At 50.5% G+C, this 20,703-nt stretch overlaps 1 protein-coding gene across 4 annotated transcripts in view; it reads right to left on the reverse strand.

Moving 5' to 3' along the window:
• Positions 1-3,100: 3,100 nt before the first annotated feature.
• The window catches only part of UMODL1 (uromodulin like 1), a 138,211-nt gene continuing 120,608 nt past the window's right edge, over positions 3,101-20,703 (reverse strand). For 3 of the 4 annotated variants that reach the window (XM_074033974.1, XM_015446821.4, XM_074033975.1), the window contains 6 exons: positions 19,297-19,442; positions 18,542-18,778; positions 18,073-18,232; positions 16,104-16,188; positions 8,612-8,814; positions 3,101-3,994 (listed from right to left, as the gene is read on the reverse strand). In XM_074033974.1, the coding sequence (XP_073890075.1) occupies positions 8,633-8,814; positions 16,104-16,188; positions 18,073-18,232; positions 18,542-18,778; positions 19,297-19,442 (810 nt within the window). In that variant the 3' untranslated portion in view covers positions 3,101-3,994; positions 8,612-8,632. The remainder of the gene's footprint in view (positions 3,995-8,611; positions 8,815-16,103; positions 16,189-18,072; positions 18,233-18,541; positions 18,779-19,296; positions 19,443-20,703) is intronic. The other variant, XR_012431973.1, reaches the window with a different exon arrangement.

Consider the following 20,703-nt stretch of genomic DNA (forward strand, 5'->3'; position numbering starts at 1 on the left):
TTTCTGAGCTATTTACAGGGCCTCCAGGACACCACCTTTGCACACATGTGCCGGGCCCGGACCCTGCAGGTCTGCAGAACAATTTCAGACACGCAAGAGGCTCAAATGCAGTGAAAGAGAACAGACAAGAGAACCCAGGACTGTGGTTGCAGTGGAAACACAGGGGACCCTCGGTTTCCAGCGTGGACTCCGGCTAATGTCGCCATCTAGTGGCCAGCATGGAGAGACGCAACCTGGGCCAGAGGGCCCATGGAAAGCCCCAGTAATTCTCCACCTCCATCAGACCCTCCCCCGACATCAGACCCTCCTCCCTCAGAGCCTTCACCTCCATCAGCCTCTCCTCCATCAGATTCTCTTCCATCAGACCCTGCACTTCCATCAGATCTTCCACTTTCCAGTGATTCACAGCTTGGGATCCTGGGCCAGGAAGATTGAGGTCCCAATAGTGTCTGAACATGAGAACCTCCAGGGACCCAAACCCCAGGAACCAAAAGCCCACTGGCCTTGGGGAACCCCTAAGCCCTCTTTCCACAACTCAGAGGTACTCTGAGTTCTAAAATCTGCAAAGGCCCTCCTTCCCATCCCCCACAGAAAGCAGAGGGTGGCATGAACTTTACACCCAATGGGCTTGGTTTAAATTGCAGCTCCTTCACCGGCCAGCTGTTTGGCTTCAGAAACGCTGCAAACTGTCTCCATTTCCTCAACCGTGAAGTGAGAACAATCATTTGTGGAGGGCTTATAATGAAGCGTGTATAGAATATGTCTATGTCAGTCTTCCTGCTTCCACAGACAGGAGGACTTGAGTTGCCCACTCAGTCTGTTAGGAGATCTTCTGGGGAGTCTGCAAAGCCCTGATGTCTGGCCTCACAGATTGTGCACTGCACAACCCTGGGGTGACATCTGTACTGGAGAGCAGTGAACAACTTTTACAGACATCTAAGGGCCACCCTGGGGCTCTCCCTTCTTCCTTCTGTTTCCATACACTTTGGATTTAATCCCTTAAGCCATGCCAGTGGGAACAGTCTGGGATTGGAGGGTTTAAACTACAAGCAATATGCATGCTGAGAATATTCTCAAATAGCAGTCCTGACACGGCAGCGCCCCAGAGCCCTTCCAATGAAGTAATGGGAACAGGTGCACAAGTCCATATGCATTGACTTGCATTTTTCCATTTCTCTCTCTTCCTTCCTTCAGTGGCCTCCTTGGATTTCCTGCATGTGTTATAGTATCCACAGGGGTTTTTCCTCAGATGGATTGTGAATACTTGAGGGCAAAAACTCTGTCTCATTCTTCTTGTCTTCCTCATGTCAGTATATAAACTGGGACTCAATACACATTCCTTGTTTGGATGGATGGATGGATGGATGGATGGATGGATGGATGGATGGATGTTTGAGTGGATGGTCAGTCAGATGGTTGGGTGGATGGATGAGTGGGTGGGTGGGTGGAGGTGGATGGATGGAGAGGTGAATGAGTGGGTAGATGCATGGGTGAGTGGTTGGATAAATGGATCAATGAATGGTTGAATGGATGGATGGTTGAATAGATGAATGGATGGTTGGATGGATGAACAGGTGGATGGATGGGTGAATGGGTGGATGGATGGGTGGATGGATGGATGGATGGATGGATGGATGGATGGATGGACAGATGAACAGATGTGTGGAGAGGTGGACAGATGGGTAGATGGGTGGGTGAATGGATGGGTAGATGGTTAGATGGCTAGCTGGGTGGATGAAGGGACCAGGTGAGAGGCATCTGACAGCACACATGCAGTCATCACTCTCAGTACTTACCATGTCTCTCATCACCTGATTTCAGCGTCTCCCTCCCCCACAAGGCCGTGTGCTCTGTGAGGGCAGGGCTTGGTCTGCCTCTCTCACCACTTTGCCCAGAGCACTAAGCTCAGGGCCTGGGGCACTGTGAGTGCTCAGGAAGTGTTTGTCGAAGAATAGACTTGGATGGGGGAGGTAGGATGAGAGTAAACCAAGTTTTCATTATTTCAGAAAACACAAACGAACAGACATGGCATATGTATTAAGATTACATGAGGCCAGGCGCAGCGGCTCATGCCTGTAACCCCAGCACTTTGGGAGGCTGAGGTGGGAGAATCACCTGAGGTCAGGAGTTCGAGACCAGCCTGGCCAACATGGTGAAACCCGGTCTCTACTAAAAATACAAAAATTAGCCGGACGTGGTGGCAGGAGCCTGTAATCCCAACTACTCGGGAGGCTGAGGCAGGAGAAGTGCTTGAACCTGGCAGGCAGAGGTTGTAGTGAACCGACTTCATGCCATTGCACTCCAGCCTTGGCAACAAGAGCAAGACTTTGTCCCAAAAAAAAAAAAAAAAAAAAAATTACATGAAAACAGTAGATGAAGTTTGAAAGACAGTGTTTTAAAATATGTGTCAATGACTTTATCTGAAATCCAAACAGCCACACAGTCGTGGGGCTCAGCAGCTGGTTTTACTGAGTATGTCATGCTCTTCCAAGAAAGGCATGTGAAAGCTCCTCAGCTGACTTCAGAATAGCTTATAACAGGTTATATGAAAAACCCAGGAGGCTGGGTAGTGGAGGAACCACCAACCCGAGGACGTGGTGTCTATGTTTACTGGAGAGGGACAGATCAAGCCCCACATGAAAAGGCAGCCACTCCCAGAGTGCCCAGTGGAACGGCGGCCGTGGGGCTGTGCCTACTCTCGGGCGAGCGACACTCCCACCACGCCGACTGGTGGACATGACTTGGGAAGAACCAGAGATGCGTTCCTGGCCTCCCCAGAGTGCCCAGCACAGCACTGGCCCTCGGTGGATGCTCAGTGAGCCCGTGATGGACCATCCCAAATGGAGCATCCAGCACAAGCAGCCACATTTCAGTGTCTTGTGTGATTGATTCTACTTGATCGGAATCTGTGATCCACACGTATTACCCACTGTCATTCTTTACTGACTCTGAGAATATCCAGTAAATCAAAATACTCCTTTCCCCAAATGTTCTGTATGAATGACAATTACAATCAACAAAATTAGTATCGTGGATTGAAAACTAAGGCCATGTTATAATTCTAAGTTCATTGAGGAAAAATACTTTCAGACGTGAGCTACCTAATACAACTCCAATTTATTTCAAATATAGTACAGAGCATTCTCTCTTACGATGATATAATGGAGAAAAGTCTAGACTAAAATACTGAGATTTTAGAACCATTTTCTTGCTAATTCATTCTGTGACCTCAATTAAGTAACTCATCAGCTCCTCTGGTTTCTCATTGTGTAACGGGTAAATCACACCTCCCACTGTGGTCGGACTATATGAAAAAATGGCTGTGAAAATGCTTAGAAAAATGTGAAGAGTGATGTGCGCATATGTTATTTCTACTTATTAAAAAGGTTGTCACATTAATAGAGTGCCTTTTGAGCCACTGTTGTGTAAATAAAAGCAATACCTTGGTACGCAGGAGAAAAGTCAAAGATCCTAAACATCCACTAAAAATAACATTGGCAGTTTATTTCTAAGACTGACCTATTTTTAAAGGAGCGTCAGGAGCACTGTCGGGTCTCTCTGAGAATGTGAAATATTCTATATTTGCCAAAGGGGTGATGGACGCCAAGCGAGAGCAAGCCCGGGAGGGTTCGGTGGGCTGGTGTGGAGGGTCACAGGTCCGGGGGTCCAGGCTGTGGGGGTTGCATGGGTGGTGGTGGAGCCAGAGCACCCCCAGCACTGCCCCTGTCTCCCATAGCCCCTTCATCTGCCTGTGGGCTGTGGCTCCTCTAAGACCTACAGGATGGCCTGCCTCTTGGGGGCAGGTGGTGGCTGCTGTCATCCCCTCTGGGTTCACCCAGGCGCTGGCAGAGCACATCCATCAGAGCAGATCCCCGTTAAGTCTTGAAGAGTTAAGAACCGAGGGATGGGTGGAGGTGCAGAGAGACACTGGGGATGCCGGGGGAGCCCGCCAGGGAAGCTCCAAGGTTCTAGAGGCAGGCTGACTCACCGCAACCTGTGTGGAGAAAGAGGTCCCCTGGGTCAGCCTGCATGCAGGAAAGGTAAAGTTAATACCGAAAACCCCAGGAGGATGGGTAGTGGAGGAACCACCAACCCGAGGACGTGGCATCTGTGTTTACTGGAGAGGGACAGATCAAGCCCCAAATGAAAAGGCAGCCACTCCCAGGGTGCCCAGTGGAACGGCGGCCGTGGGGCTGTGCCTGTTCTCGGGTGAGTGACGCTCCCACCATGCCGACTGGTGGGGGTGGCTGGTGCAGATACCCGAACCAGACGAGCACACCTGGGGCCCCTGCACCTTTGCACCATCCGTGGAGAACCCACCAGGACACTGGGAACATCTCTGAGTGGGGCTGCCCAAGGGTCAGCCTGGTGGGGGTGGGCGGTTTGGCTGATGGTTTTCAAAGGGCAGATGTCTGCAGGAACTTTAGAACTAGTGAGACAGTTCTCACCACAAAAGACAGGAGCTCCAGGAGAACAAAGAAAGATGAGAGGCCAATTGTCCCTTGAATGTTTTAATTTCGAGGAGGGGGACATTCAGCATGACCTTGGCACCAACCCACCAGATTTCCTTAGAAAGCTAGCAGGACAAGTGTTGGCCTCGTTACTGGGATTCACATCTTAAATATTAAGTAAAAGGCACTGACATTTCCTCATAACTCTATCTAGGGAGGTGACTGGCCTCTAGCACTGGCCTCATCTATGCTATAAGGGTTCTGAGACCCCAGAATAATGCGCATGTTAGTTACCGGGAGTCCTGGCAGGAGAGAGGAGTAAGACAAAGCTAACACAAGCGTCCGCCTCGCATGGGCAGAATCACATCCACAAGCGGGTGGCGTTTTCTCTGAGGGAGTTGCCCAACAAGGGCAGCATGGAGGTTGCCTTTTGGAAATGTGTGCTGTAGTCTGGGTTTTGCTGTGTGACCTGGGAGGATTTGCTTGGGTTCTCTGGGCCCCACTTCCTCATTTTAAGATTGGAGCCAGTGTCTACTACACTTTGCTGTGTTGTTTCAAAAATCTGTTATCTCAAGAAAATAAGGACCTGAGCACAGGGAAGACGGGCTTGCCTGGGGAAACTGTCAGCCCGACAGAAAGGGAGCAGGCTGGTACTGACAGTGTCCCCTGCCCAGATGGGAGGCAATGGCATTGGTGAGGAGGGGGTCTTCATGGCCCAAACCCCATGGGCCCCAAACCAAAGGCCAAAAGCTACCATGCTGAGGAAGCTTACGTATTTTTCACCATTAGAGTGTAAAGTTGAACTGAAACTTCACTGCTGTTCCCTGCCCCTTTGGGATCCTCAGAGGTGGCTGAGGACCCAGACCACAGCTGAGCAGCAGCGCCTGGCTCCCTGGGAGGCTCAGGGGTCCTGGGAAGTTTCCTTCCCTGAAACCACAACAGTTTCTGCCTCTAACTGGGACACCTGGTGCCTCTACTGCAAGAATTAAGAATTATGGATTCCCTTGCACAGCTGCTACAATACAAATTCTCCAGGTCACTGATAAAGCGGAAAGGCAAGGGGCATTGTTCTAAGGGTCCTTCAGGCATGTGAACACTAGCCTAAGAGAGGCTCTAAGCTTAGCAGCTCAGAGAGCTGACCCTGGAGCCAAACGGAAATCCCATGCAGCCCAGCTCCACCACCTCCTGGCTACATGACCTGGGACATCTATCCCTTCCTGCCCTGGATTTCTAACTATAACACAGGATGCTAATAACAGCACAACCTCACAGGGATGTTGGGAGACAATAGACATTGTCAGTACCAGACTGCACCTTCTTCATTGGGCAGGCAGCTTCTCCAGCCAAGCCCATCTTCCTGTGCTCAGGTCCTTATTTTCTTTCTTTCTTTCTTTCTTTCTTTCTTTCTTTCTTTCTTTCTTTCTTTCTTTCTTTCTTTCTTTCTTTCTTTCTTTCTTTCTTCTCTCTCTCTCTCTCTCTCTCTCTCTCTCTCTCTCTCTCTCTCTTTCTTTCTTTCTTTCTTTCTTTCTTTCTTTTTTTGAGACGGAGTCTCACTGTGTCACCTGGGCTGGAGTGCAGTGGCACAATCTCGGCTCACTGCAAGCTCCACCTCCTGGGTTCACGTCATTCTCCTGCCTCAGCCTCCTGAGTGGCTGGGACTACAGGCACCTGCCACCATGCCTGGCTAATTTTTTGTATTTTTAGTAGAGATCGGGTTTCACCGTGTTAGCCAGGATGGTCTCCATCTCCTGACCTCATGATCCGTCTGCCTCAGCCTCCCAAAGTGCTGGGATTACAGGCGTGAGCCACTGTACCCAGCCCCTTAACAGATTTTTGAAACAACACGGCAAAGTGTAGTAGACACTGGCTCCAATCTTAAAATGAGGAAATGGGGCCCAGAGAACTCAAGCAAATCCTCCCAGGTCACACAGCAAAACCCAGACTACAGCACACATTTCCAAAAGGCAACCTCCATGCTGCCCTTGCTGGGCAACTTCCTCAGAGAAAACGCCACCCGCTTGTGGATGTGATTCTGCCCATGCGAGGCGGATGCTTGTGTTAGCTTTGTCTTACTCCTCTCTCCTGCCAGGACTCCCGGTAACTAACATGCGCATTATTCTGGGGTCTCAGAACCCTTATAGCATAGATGAGGCCAGTGCTAGAGGCCAGTCACCTCTCTAGATAGAGTTATGAGGAAATATCAGTGCCTTTTACTTAATATTTAAGATGTGAATCCCAGTAACGAGGCCAACACTTGTCCTGCTAGCTTTCTAAGGAAATCTGGTGGGTTGGTGCCAAGGTCATGCTGAATGTCCCCCTCCTCGAAATTAAAACATTCAAGGGAAAATTGGCCTCTCGTCTTTCCTTGTTCTCCTGTTGGCTTAGATGGTGGGCAGTTGATATGGTGTGGATCTGTGTCCCCATCCAAATAAGGAATCATGTTGAATGTGATCCCCTTGTTGAAGGTGGGGCCTGGTAGGAGGTAGTTGGATCATGGGATGGATCCTTCATAAATGGTTTAGCACCATCTCCTTGGTGCTGTCTCATGATAGAGTTTTCATAAGATCTGGTTGATTAAACGTCTGTAGCACCTGCCCTGACCCCTTCCTCCTGCTCTAGCTATGGGAGAGGTGCCTGCTTCCCCTTGGCCTTCCGCCATGATTGTAAGTTTCCTGAGGCCTCCCAGGAAGCCGACGCCGCCGTGCTTGCCGTACAGCATCTGTAGTCAGCAGTCTCACACGCTGCTAGATAAGCCTCGTGAGTGCTTCTCTTCTTCTTTTATTATTATTTATTTATTTTTGAGGCAGGGTGTCCCTCTGGAGTGCAGTGGGGCAGTCTCAGCTCACTGCAACCTCCACCTCTTGAGCTCAAGCGATCCTCCTAGCTCAGCCTCTGAGTAGCTGGGACCACAGGCATGTGCCACCACACCCAGCTTTTTTTTGCATTTTTTGTAGAGATGGAGTCTTTCTGTCTTACCCAGGCTGGTCTCAAACTCCTAGCCTTAAGCGATCTTCCTGCCTTGGCCTTCCAAAGTGCTAGGATTATAGCCATGTTCTTTTTTTAGAAAAATCTCAAAATTTGGCCTGGCACGGTGGCTCACGCCTGTAATCCCAGCACTTTGGGAGGCTGAGGCGGGTGGATAGCCTGAGGTCGGGAATTCAAGACCAGCCTGACCAACATGCAGAAACTCTGTCTCTACTAAAAATACACAATTAGCAGGGCATGGTGGTGCATGCCTATAATTCCAGCTACTCGGGAGGCTGAGGCAGGAGAATCGCTTTAACCCGGGAGGCAGAGGTTGCGGTGAGCTGAGATCACGCCATTGCACTCCAATGTGGGCAACAAGAGCAAAACTCCATCTCAAAAAATGAAAAAATCTGAAAATCTTTACAGAAGTCACAGTCTTGGCATTTCCCACTGAAGGTTTATACCAATGATACTGCCCTCCATAATGCTCATCATTCATTTGTGGTGAACTATGTGCAAGCCCAGGAGAAACAAAAGTCCACAGGGGCAGATCAGAGAAGCATCTTCAGCCTCAAAAGGACATACGTAAGTTGGGGATGTGGGCCTGAGTAGCAGTAGCAAGGTGTGGGGGATCCACTGTGGCATCCACACCACACGTGACAATCCCTGCGAGTGCCAGGTTTCAGGGACACCCGGCTGAGGACGATCATTGGGATCCATCAGTGATCGAGGGCGTCGGACCCCGTAGCGGGGCCTCTTGGGCATCTTCCCATTTGAATGTCACACCCTCTATATGGCCGGGACTGTTACCATGATTTCTTTTACAAATGATGAAACCGAGGCACCGAGAGGCTCAGGACCTTGCTTAGGCGGCCCAGAGAGTGGGTGGCAGAGACGGGATTTGTGGTAGGCCCCTGGGTCCTGCGGTCACTCACATAGCACTGCCGCTGGTATCACGGAGCCAGTCCAGTGGGTGTGTGAAGCGACTGAACCTTCACCAGTCTGCCTGTAGTTTCCCCTCTGTGCCTGCTCATGGTTGCTTTCTCAGAAGGGAGGCTGCACGCCCCATAAAGGCCCACAAAACACAGACACATACACAAATCTATCCTTGGCCGAATCCCGCTCTGCCGTCCCCATCACCGTGGGTGGCCAAGGCAGGACACGCATATCAGATGCCCCCACTCTGCACCCACCTTCCTGTCAGCCTGCGCCTCCTATTCGTAGAACCCCTGGTAGTTGAAGTTGTCGGACTGGATTTTAAAGTTGTATCTCCCATTCATTCTCCGGTAGTGCACAATCAGAAGGGTGGCTGCCCCCGCCACCAGCGTAAAGATGGCCACCACAAGGAGGACCACATAACTGGCATCCAGGCCTGCCTCTGCACGTGGAGGCTCACCTGGGGGAGGAGGCAGGCACAGGTGAGAGATCTGCCCAAACAGGAGCAAGGCGATGGAGCAAGCCCTCTACCCGGATCTGGGGCTGATGGAGCTGAAGCATGGGGAGTGCAAGGCCCACGTGTGCACCCGTGTGCCTGTGGGTTACCAAAGGCGAGGCAGGTGTCCAAGCCCAGGACAGCATTGCAGTAAGGACAGCGCAGCCTGGGGAGGCCTGAGCCACGAGGGTGGGATGTAAACCCAGCTACTTGGGAGGCTGAGGCTGAAGAATAGCTTGAACCCGGGAGGTGGAGGTTGTAGTGAGCCGAGATCACGCCACTGCACTCCAGTCTGGCGACAGAGCAAAACTCCATCTAAAAAAAAAAGAAAGAAAAGAAAGAAAGAGAGAGAGAGAGGAAGGAAGGAAGGAAGGAAGGAAGGAAGGAAGGAAGGAAGGAAGGAAGGAAGGAAGGAAGGAAGGAAGGAAGGGAAAGAAAAAAAGAAAGAAAGAAAGAAAGAGAGAAAGAAAGAGAAAGAAAGAAAGAGAGAGAGGGGGGAAGGAAGGAAGGAAGGGAAAGAAAGAGAAAGAAAAAAAGAAAGAAAGAGAAAGAAAGAGAGAAAGAAAGAAAGAGAAAGAAAGAAAGAAAGAAAGAAAGAAAGAAAGAAAGAAAGAAAGAGAGAAAGAAAGAAAGAGAAAGAAAGAAAGAAAGAAAGAAAGAAAGAAAGAAAGAAAGAAAGAAAGAAAGAAAGAAAGAAAGAAAGAAAGAAAGTGGACCCTAAAAGACATGAAGACAGGGATTCAAATAGCTACTTGCACACCCATGCTCACAGCACCAGCCGCAGGGTGGCAACAACCCAGGTGTCCGCCAGCTGGTGCCTGAATCAACACACTGTGGCCCACCGTGCAATGGAACGTGACACAGCCATGAAAGGAATAAAGCACTGACCTGCGGCAACACAAATTAACCTTGAAGACGTCACGCTGAGTGAAAGAAGTCAGGCCCCAGAGGCACCTATAACATGATCCTGTTCATAGGAACTACCCAGAACCAGACAGAAAGCAAATGAGGGACTTTCGGGGACGGGCAGAAGATGGATGGGGAGGGACTCGTGAGTATGAAGTTGCGTTTAGGGCGAGGAAAATGTTTAGAAACTACAAGGAGTTGGTGGCGATCCAACTCTGTCAATGCACTAAACATCACTGAGCGGTTTACTTCAACACAGTTAGCTTGAGGTTATATGAATGTCATCTCAGTTTCATTTTTTAAAATCTGTGCTACCTGAGAAAGATGCCAGCTGCCTGCTGGCTCTCTGGCCGGCCCCCATCAGCCCAGGGGCAGACGTGACCCTCTGCCCACCGTGCGTGGGTGTAACTTGTTGTCAAGGGCATCTTTAGCCAGGTCACAGCTACATCCTGCACCATGCAGTCCCCTCCGTCTCGGGGTGTTCGTCCCCACGTATCAGGAAGGTCTGCTTTGGAAAGAGCCTTTCTATGCAACCAGGAGCATTTGAGATCCCATTTGCATTCCCTGTATTGATTTCCGGGCAGTCTGCCCAGACTGGACACTGTTATACAGCATGGGGGTGTCACCATCAGCAAAGCTGTCCAACAGTGGCACTGGGGGATCCCTGGGGTGCTGAACATAAGCCAGCTAGAACCACACCACTCCTCTTCCGGAGAGAGGAACAGGGAACACCTCCCCCGCTCCAGCCAAAGTGACTCCAACCTCCCCAAGCAACTGAGGCCCCCAGATCCTGGCCCGCCACTTCTCCAGACAACTCCTAAATCATCATGGCCACTAAATCCAGCCCCCAGGGGCTCTATAGTGGACCTTCCTCCTGTGCCTCCAGAGACAGGCCACCTTGCCAGTACAAGGAGTGGGGGGTGCCGCCCTGAGGATGCTGTAGAGAAAGACCAAGGAGACCCGCTTCTCCTGGCCACTTGCAGCCCGGAATGGCCCCAGACTGTCAGCCCCGGGAAAGACCCAGCCGTGTTCATTCTCCGCCTCTCCAGCTAGGTTTCTGTGACCTGCAGCTGCGTGCTCCGAACTGAACCACTAGCTAAGGGCTGGCCACAGGAGGTCCGCAGGCCAGTGCTGCCCACTGACTGACACCAAAGTCCAGGAATGGTTACTCCCCATGGCTGGATTAGCTAGAAGTGGAGAGCAAGCCCTGAGAACTGTGGATGGTAATTTCCCACAGTCATTGGCAAGGCATCCGGCCAAACAGGGCATCTTGCTGTTCAGGGAGGCTCCAGGCATGTGGCGTGAGTTGCGTATGCATCATAACCGCTGGACCACACACCAGTCCATGATGCAGGGAGATGTAAATGATGGCGGAGACTCAGCAATGGCTGCTTTTGTAAAGGGGGATATAGCCCAGTGAGGGAAAGGGAAGATGGCATGTGGGGCTTAAAACCTAGATGATGGTTTGATGGGTGCAGCAAACCACCGTGGCACATGTACACCTATGTAACGACCTGCACGTTCTGCACATGTATCCCAGAACTGAAAGGAAAATAAAAAATTGCCAGGCACGGTGGCTCACACCTATAATCCCAGAACTTTGGGAGGCTGAGGCGGGCGGATCACAAAGTCAGGAGATCGAGACCATCCGGGCCAACATGGTAAAACCCCCATCTCTACTAAAAAAATACAAACAAACAAAAGAATTAGTCAGGTGTGGTGGCGCATGCCTGTAGTCCCAGCTACTCAGGAGGCTGAGGCAGGAGAATTGCTTGAACCCGGGAGGCAGAGGCTGCAGTGAGCCGAGATCACACCACTGCACTCCAGCCTGGGCAACAGAGCGAGACTCTGTCTCAGAAATAAATAATTAATTTTAAAAATTAAAAAAGAACCTGGGTGCAGAGGAAACAGGGCCCTTCCAGGACCACCGCCTGGGGTCCTCAGTCTCCTCACTACTGAGTGGCCTCAGTAATTGCCCCAGGCCCTTCCTGCTGGGACACAGAGCACTCCCTGGACACTATCCTCGAGCTTTCTTGGCCATTTAGCACAGGGACATGCTCATGAATATGAAATAACTAGGCCAGCTAGGAAAGGCCATGGAAGGTTTCCAAACACTGAATATGCAAAAATTATGATGCTGATATACTATTTGTTGGTAGCAGACATTCCGGGAAGATGCCCAAAGGGATTCTTTCTTAAATTGTCAATACACAGGGTTGAATTGTGAACCCCTCACCCCCTGCAAAAACAGATATGTTGACACTTTGGGAGGCCAAGGCAGGTGGATCATGAGGTCAAGAGATTGAGACCATCCTGGCCAACGTGATGAAACCCCATCTCTACTGAAAATACAAAAATTAGCTTGGCGTGGTGGCCCACACCTGTAGCCCCAGCTAGTCTGGAGGCTGAGGCAGGAGAATTGCTTGAACCCGGGAGGCAGAGGTTGCAGTGAGCCAAGATCACGCCACTGCACTCCAGCCTGATGACAGAGCGAGACTCTGTCTCAAGGGAAAAAAAAAAGAGACAAAACAAAAAACATATATGTTGAAATCCTAACCCCTAGTACTGTGGGGCATGGCCTTATTTGGAAATGGAATTGTTGCAGATTCAAGTAGTTAAGATAAAGCCACACTCAGGTAGAAAGGCCCCTAGTCCAACATGACTGGCGTCTTTATAAAAAGAAGGCCATGTGCACACGGGGGCACAGACTGGAGGGAGGTAGCTGCAAGCCAAGGTCCACCAAAGATTGGGCGCATCCAGCAGAAATGAGGTAGGGGCAAGGGAGGACTCAGCCTTACAATGTTCTGAGGGACTGGGGCTTTGCCAGCACCTTGATTTTGGATGTCTGGCCTCCAGAACTGGGAGAGAACAGATTTCTGTTGTTTAAGCCACACAGGCTGCGGGACTTTGTTATGGTGGTGCCAGGACATCGTGAGTGTGATGTGAGGGCTGGGGTGGAGGGAAACCTCAAAATGAAGCCAGCCCAGTCCCCAGGGGACAGGGAGAGGACAGCAGGTTATGAATAGCCTGGATCTGCACTCGCAGGCCCAGCTCATGCGGGCACCAGCTGTGGGAGCTTAGGCACATTCCCTAAAATCTCTGAGTTCTTCTCATTTCTTCCCTGAAGTGGAGCTGATGGTGATGGCAGGGACAAAGCATGGGAGCTCAGAGGCCGTGGATAGTGGTGAGGTCCTGAGGAACCTGTCTGCCAGCCTCCTCTCACCTCTGCAGTCTCCAACAGCGTTTCTGTTAATATACACTATTAAAATGCAGTGAAGTCCCCACCAACTGGGAGATTCCATGTGTCTAAATGATTCTGCTGTGTATTTGTATGATAATCATAGATCAAGCAAAAGCTACTAACACAATGAGAAAGAATGTTGAACAACATGAATATCTACAGTCCTTGTTCTTGAGTCTGAGTAATTACACCCCTATTACATTCGGTACCTCCTGCCTTGGTTATGCCAGTGTAGTGCTCTACTGGTTACAAGTGAAAAGTAGCACTTAATCAATAACTTCTATGGGCCAGGCTCTTTATGAAGTAGGAATTATTATTATTCCCTTTTCACAGATGAGGAAAATAAGGCACAATTCACATGCAGCATGCACAAAGCCACAAAATTGTTAAGTGTCAGAGCCAAGTTATGAATCCAGGGAGTCTAGTTTCAACCTCACAAATCTTAGCCTCACAAAGGATTCTTAGTTACCGTCAGACACTCACAACAACCTTATGAGGTAGGCAGGGCATGTTGCAAAGAAAAATCAGAGTGTCTGAAACATAGTAGATGAATGAATTCATGAATAAGTAGGTGGATGGATGAGTGAGTGGATGGATTAATGGACAGATAGATGGATGATGGAGGATGCATGGATAAATGGATGGATGGATGAATGAAGGGATGATAGAAGGATAGATGATAGATGGATGAATGGATGATGATAGATAGATGGATGACAGATGGATAGATGGATGATAGTTGAATGAATGGATGGATGGATGATAGATGGATGGATGGACGGATGATGGATGGATGATAGATGGGTGGATTAATGAATGAGTGGATGGATGGATGATCAATGGATAGATCGATTGATGGATGGATGATAGATGAGTGGATGGATGGATGATAGATGAATGAATGGGTGGATGAATGGATGACCAATGGATAGATGGATGGATGGATTATAGATGAGTGGATGGATGAATGGATGGATGGATGGATGATAGATGAATGCATGACAGATGAAGGATGGTAGATGGATAGATGAATGAATGGCTACATGCATGGATGGATGGATGGATGGATAAATGATAAATGGAAAGATGAGCAGATAGATGTATGGGTGGATGATGGATGAACCACATAGCTCATAAGTGTCAGAGCCTATAATCAAACTCAGGTGTCCCAACTCCAAGTGTAGTGCTTTTCTTCCCTAGTTATGACATTCCCTATAATATCAATGAATGAAGGAGGAAGTTTAATTTCTATTCATGAAAGAACACATTATCTATTAATGAGAATGTATTTCACACATATGCTATTTCTTATAGTGTTAAAGAAATAGGTTGACCCGTTCTTCCCAGCAATTTAAGAAAATGAAGAGTGAGGAGAAGCAGGTTGTCCTAGCACCTTGACCAACAGTCACCTGATGACCAGCTCAGGGGCCTGGGACACAACTCTGAGATTCTGAGTGTGTAGTCCTGGGGTGTGGCCTGGGACCTGTGTCTACTTTTTCAGTTTCCCAAATGCTTTGGATGAGAACCAGCAGTTCCGTCACCGGCCAAGACTTCCCTCCTCCTGTTCCTCAGCTTCGTGGCCAAGACCTGAGCAGCATTCAGATTCCGGTTCACACCCTGCATCCAAACCTCAGAAGTTCTCATACAGGGAGAGAAGGGAGAGGGTCACCACGATTAGGGAAAAAAAACAACAAAAAAGGAAAACCAACTAGGATTAGGCTAAGCAGCAAGAAAGAGAAAAAAAAATCAAAATAGCAGTGGCTTAAAGCACATGGAAGTTTCCTTCTTTCTGTCATAAAAATGGGGGCCATGCTGGGCACGGTGGCTCACACCTGTAATCCCAGCACTTTGGGAGGCTGAGGCGGGCAGATCACGAGGTCAGGAGATCGAGACCATCCCAGCTAACACGGTGAAACCCTGTCTCTACTAAAGATACAAAAAATTAGCTGGGCGTGGTGGCGGGTGCCCGTAGTCCCTGCTACTTGGGAGTCTGAGGCAGGAGAATGGCGTGAACCCAGGAGGCAGAGCTTGCAGTGAGCCGAGATTGCGCCACTGCACTCCAGCCTGGGTGACAGAGCGAGACTCCGTCTCAGAAAAAAAAAAGTGGGGGGTCAGAACCCAGGCCTGCCTTGGCCACTTGCCCACAGTGTCCTGGGGAAGCCGGATCCCTCCACGGACTGGGCCCCATCGCCTTAAAGAAGAAAGAGGCAGAGGACAGGCACAGACATCTTTTAAGGAGGGTGCACCGCTAAAAGTTGTCACATGACTTTCCCACTTAGATCTCATTGGCCAGAACTTACTTACATGGCCGCACTTAGCTGCCAGGTTGGAATTACAGTTTTTATTCCTGGCAGCCACGTACCAGCAAAAGCTGGGGTCGCTATTCCTGTGAAAGGGGAGGAGAACAGATACTATGGGACAACTAGTGGTGTCTCTCTTAATACCCAAAGCACACAATTTCCCCCAAACCAATGTATTTTTTTCAAAATAAGATGATGGACTATACAGAAAATAAAATGTTTTTCTGGAAAATTGATGTGGAGTTTTGAAAATACATGCAATGTAATTGGCTGATGGAAGTTTTAAACTGAGGATGAACAGACATGCCATTTTTTGCATCTTTTGAATAAAATAGCTTTTTCTTGTGCATGCATTTGTGCGTGCGTGCACACACACACACGTTGACATGGTCTGATTATAGCTTGCGTTCTTATCTCTTAACAACCCACTGGGTGTATCATTTACCCAGTGTCAGAAAACTTCACCAGCTTGATATTATGCAGCTCAAAACATTTCATTATGTAACTTTGTGCCTGGCCTTTTGAAGTCTCAGTGTTTCCATCTGTAGCATGGGTACAGTAATAGGTCGTGCTCCTAGGGTTGCTGAGAGGATCATACTACATTCTGCATGTGAAGAACGTAGCGCCAGGCTGACACATAGCAGCTCTCAGTGAAGAGTAACTATTAGTATTTCTATTATTATAAGCCTCTTAGAAGTCTCTCAAGAGTTCTGCATTTCAAAACAGTTGCTTTTTTGTTTATATGCTGGTGAAAAGGAATTGGTTGCATCTTTTCTTTTGTTGTCTAAACCAAGTCATCAACTCACCTTCAGACCTGACGAGGGGTCCCCAGGACATCTGGTGTGTGGCCGAGGTTTCACTAGTTTGCAGCAACCGAAAGTTATTGCAATTCTGGTTTTTTCCAAGGAGAGAAACATCAAATTAATTGAACACCACTTACGAGAAAGGAGCTACTATCAAGGATGCTGATGTGATTCATGCGATTTTATCCTGCTAGAAGTTGCAAGGCAAGGGGGCTGAGATTAGACAGAGGAGTGGGCGACCCGGTGAGACCAGGGTGGTGGGTCCTGGTGCAACAAGAGGCAGGCCCAGGCGGCAGCGGGGAAGGGGGCGAGGCCTGAAAGAGCAGCAGGGCTGGAAGAGGCCCCTTGAGCTGCTTTTGGTTCCTAGAGCTGCTTCCTTGGGTCCCTTGAGGACTGTGTCTTGGCCACAGCCCTAAGAGTCCCTCCGTGTTCTCCAAAGGCTGCTGCAGCCATTTGCTCCCCTCTACACCTCCGCCTCACAAGAAAGACTGCCCGGCTCAGTGACGTGCTAGGATCTGCTCACTAGATGCCTGAGATGGGCTGCAACATGTCCTCCAAAAAGGTATGGAGGTCCTAAATCCCAACACCTGTGCATGTGACCTTATTTGGAAACAGATAATCAAGCTGAGGTCACTGGGATGGGCCCTAATCCACTATGGCTGGGGTCCCTATGTAAAGGGGAAATTTGGACACAGACATAGATGTGTACTGAGGGAAGGTGATGCAAAGAGACAGGGCAAATGCCGTCTACCAGCCAAGGAACGCCTGAGGCCACCAGAAGCTGGGAGAGAGGCCTGGGACAGATCCTTTCTTTAGAGCTCTCAGAGGGAACCAGCCGGCTGACACCTCCATCTTGGACATCCAGAACCAAGGCAACATGTCTCCACTGTTTAAACCGTTCAGTTTGTGGTACGTTCCTACAGCAGCCTGGAAAGCTCATACACTATCCACTCTAAAAGGGCTTGAAAAAAACAGTGTGCCGCTCCTCTTGTAAGGAATCCTCTTGTAAAGAACTTGAGAGCCAGCCACTCCCTGCAGAGACCAAGCCTGGCAGTGGCCGTCTGTGTGTCTGTCATCTCTGAGGCTCCGATGGAACCAGGGGCAGGCTCCTCGTGTGTGGCCCTCAGCCTGCTGTCATTAGGACCTGAGGTTCCTTCTGTCCCATTGCTCAGGAAGATCTACCATTTGAGCAAAACGGACATGAACAGAATCAGCCTTCCTTGTGTTGCTTCTCTATCCACGTCCCGCAGACGCTCAGAGCTCGGTCACCCAGGAAAACAGCCGCATTCTGCGACGCGTGCTCAGATGAGCGCAGGAACAAGCACTCCCTCCGAGGAGAGAGAAGCATTCGGTCACTGAGCAAAAAGCAGTGTGCACCCTAAGCTGTCCCCTGCCTCGGACGACAGGAGACCAACACGTGGGAACCGCATGTACTTGTCTGTGATATAAAGCACAGCTTTCAGACCTCAGGATTACAAAACCTATTTCAAATTCGAAAGTCTAAGGAAACGGGAATGTAAAATTAGCCCTGCCTAAATGTTGAAGAAAGGAAAGGGGAAAAGAACTTTATTAAATAACAGAGTGGCTGATATTTAGTATGTTCCATCAATGTGGTTAAAAATAATATTTAAAAAACATTTTTACACCTAAAAATCACCTTAGAAGCACTAGGTATCATGGCAAGGCAGTGCCGATGTGACAGCCGGTTGAACATTATGGCCTCTAAAAGGAAATTAGCTCAGCCACTGAGAAATGGGAAATGCCCACCAGTTCACATGAGTCCTCCGTGCAAGGGCTGCCTGCTGTGGAAATACCATTTCAGACACGGAGTCTGCAGGACAGGCACAGCGACTCCTCCCAGAGGTCGGCCCCGAGCCACTCGAGCCCCAGGCTGCTATTAACAGAGTCTTGCATCATAACGATAAGCAATGTGAATCCAACCAAACATTTAGAAAACCAAAAACACACTTACGATTTTGCACGTGGCCCCGGGGGATTCCATGCAGATGCGGAGTTTGCAGTGCAGATAGACGATGGAGTTGTTGATAAAGGAGAAGATTCTCAGCTTGAACTGAGCCTTGCTGGAGTTGCCATTCTCAATCACGCTGGTATATGTGTTGGGCACCGGGCAGCTGAGAAGAGAGGAAAAGGGACTCCTTGCTTGTCAGCGAGTCCTGCTGTCCTTGTTCTCAGATAAGGTTGCTCACAACTACATCTGACAATGCTCACAGATCCCACAGGCTCCATGGGAGTCGAGGACCGGCCACCTCATTTATTCCCCAAAACCCAGGTCCATGACAGCACTTGCCTGAAAATCCTGCAGAGTCCAGAGCCAGCCATGCAGCCAGGCCAGGCAACGGCAGTGCCCGCTTGAGCCCTACCCGTTCTTAATGAAGCCGCAAGCATTGCTGGATGGGGGTGCCTGCACTCCTGAGCCCTACCTGTTGTTAATGAAGCTGAAGGTGACCGGGTCCCGGGCGTTGCTGGACGGGGTTGCCCAGCACTCCGTCAGGACCACCTTGAGGTTGCTTTTCTGCCTGTAGAGCCCCACTTCGATCTTGACGTCGTCACTGGCAGACACGCTATAATTCTGAGGTATGGGAGAGTCCCCGATAAACAACTGCATTTCGGTAACAAAATTTCCAGCGCCGTGGAGGTCCTCAATGATGGTGTAAACCCTGCAAGAGGAAGCAGCTTGCAGGAGGTGGCTTTCAGGAGGTGCATTATCGTGGCCCCTCTCGTTCCCACTTCTCCCCCAAAACACAGCTCCAGAGGAGCGTGCAAATGAATGAGAAGATCCCCCACTGCCAATGAGAGCACACGGAGGCCATGTGTTCAAGACTGGCTGGTCCAGGGGTTGCCTCCCTCACTTGTGTTGGTGGAGACTCAGTGGCAGGTGGGGGGGCCACCTAGCATAGGAATAGTGGTGTCTGGTGGAGGCCGTGGGTGGGGGCCTGCCCGTGGCTCACTGGAAGTGGGGCCATCCCATGGGGTTGGCCAGGGACGTATTTGGCCTTGTCTGGCTGGCCCTGAGTGGGAAGTGGGAACAAAGGTTGGGGAGCAGCCCAGCCACACCCATTTGTATATTCCATCTCAAAGGAAGGGTCCTTAAGTGGTTGCAACCCTAAAGAACTCTGAAAGCACAGGTGCTCTAGAGGCACGGGGCTGTGGAACAGCGGGGGCATTTCTCCCTCACCCCCACTCCGGGGTGAAGCCGGAGGACGTCAGCAGATCATTCTGGAAGGCACAGTAGATGGGGCTCAGGATCTTCAGGTGGTGGATGATGCCCTCCGGGGACAGGTCGTTCCTCAGCGTGGTCCTCACCACGGTGTTCGTCACATTCTGAGCACAAAGTGGGGTGTGAGGAGCTCCCAGGCCCCAGCCGGCCCCCCACGCCCTGCTGTCAGCCATGGCTCTAGGTGCTGGGGGGACCGAGGATGGGGATTCTTCTCTAGAGCTTCTCCCCAGGAGCATTGAGACCCTGGCGATTCTCCCAACCATAAATCGCCCAAGAGAGCCTAAGGGCTCGGCCTCTGCCCTTTCCCTGTGGACCAGAGGAGGCAGAACCTGAACCTGTGTGGATTCTGTGGCCGTTGCACAAATAAGTCTTTCTGGGAAACTTAGTTTTTGACAAGTGTCAAAAACCATCAAGAGCTCCTGTGGATTCCAGGGCCTGGGTGACTCATCAGAGACAAATTTCCCTTTTCTTTCAACATGCCCCAAACCCTGCTGCATTTAATAATCAAGCCAAGCATGGGTCTAGCTCAGAAAAACACAGAGGGAGCTGCCGGCTGCAGGCTCCGCCCGGGGCCCCAGCCCTGGGAGGCGCTGCCGCCCCCCTGGAGCTGCTGGTGTGTGGGTGGTGCTCTGAGCACCAGGCAGGGTGTCCTGCACCCTCAGCCCCTCCACTCAGCCCCACAGCCCTGCACAGGCTCGAGGATGCCACAGTGGCCCGCTCATGTGCACCTCTCACCCCAGACCTCCCTCACCACGGAAGCTGCCAGAAGCCACAGGAGCCACTGATCACTGCCCATCCCCCTTGCAGACATCCCCCCTGCTGCCATCGCCCGGCCTCCAGGTGGCTGTCTAAGAATCTCTGAGGGAGTAAACTAATTCTGGGCAGTTCTCCTTAAGTCGTGCAGTTTGAGGGGTTGAGGGATGAGGAAGGTTTTGTAGCTGTTGAAACAGTGCAGGTCACTCCTTCAGCCCAGGGAGGGTCCGAAGAGCCCCCGAGGGAGCGGAATGAGCTCAGCAGAGTGAGCTGCGCCTCTCAGGCAAGCTTGTGCTCTGCAATGTCCTCAAACACGTCCATGTGAATCCCTCAGCTTCCTGGCCACCCTCAATCCCTGCTCCAGGCTCCAAGCAGGCTCCACACCATGGAACCACCTTATGTCTCCACCTCCCCACCTCATCCCTCAGCCTCTGGGGCTTTCTGGCCTCTGCTCCCCAGGGCTAGCTCCTTACTCAGCCCCGAGGTCCACGTCCCAGCCTCCCGCTCAGGATGTTCACCTGGTTCCCACCTTGTTGACTCCCAGACATTGACACCCCATGCCGGACTCTGGGTTTCATCTGCCAGCTTTACCCCACCCAGGGCCAGAGGCCA

The sequence above is a fragment of the Macaca fascicularis genome, chromosome 3 (genome assembly GCF_037993035.2).
Source record: "Macaca fascicularis isolate 582-1 chromosome 3, T2T-MFA8v1.1".
NCBI classification, from domain to species: Eukaryota; Metazoa; Chordata; class Mammalia; order Primates; family Cercopithecidae; genus Macaca; species Macaca fascicularis.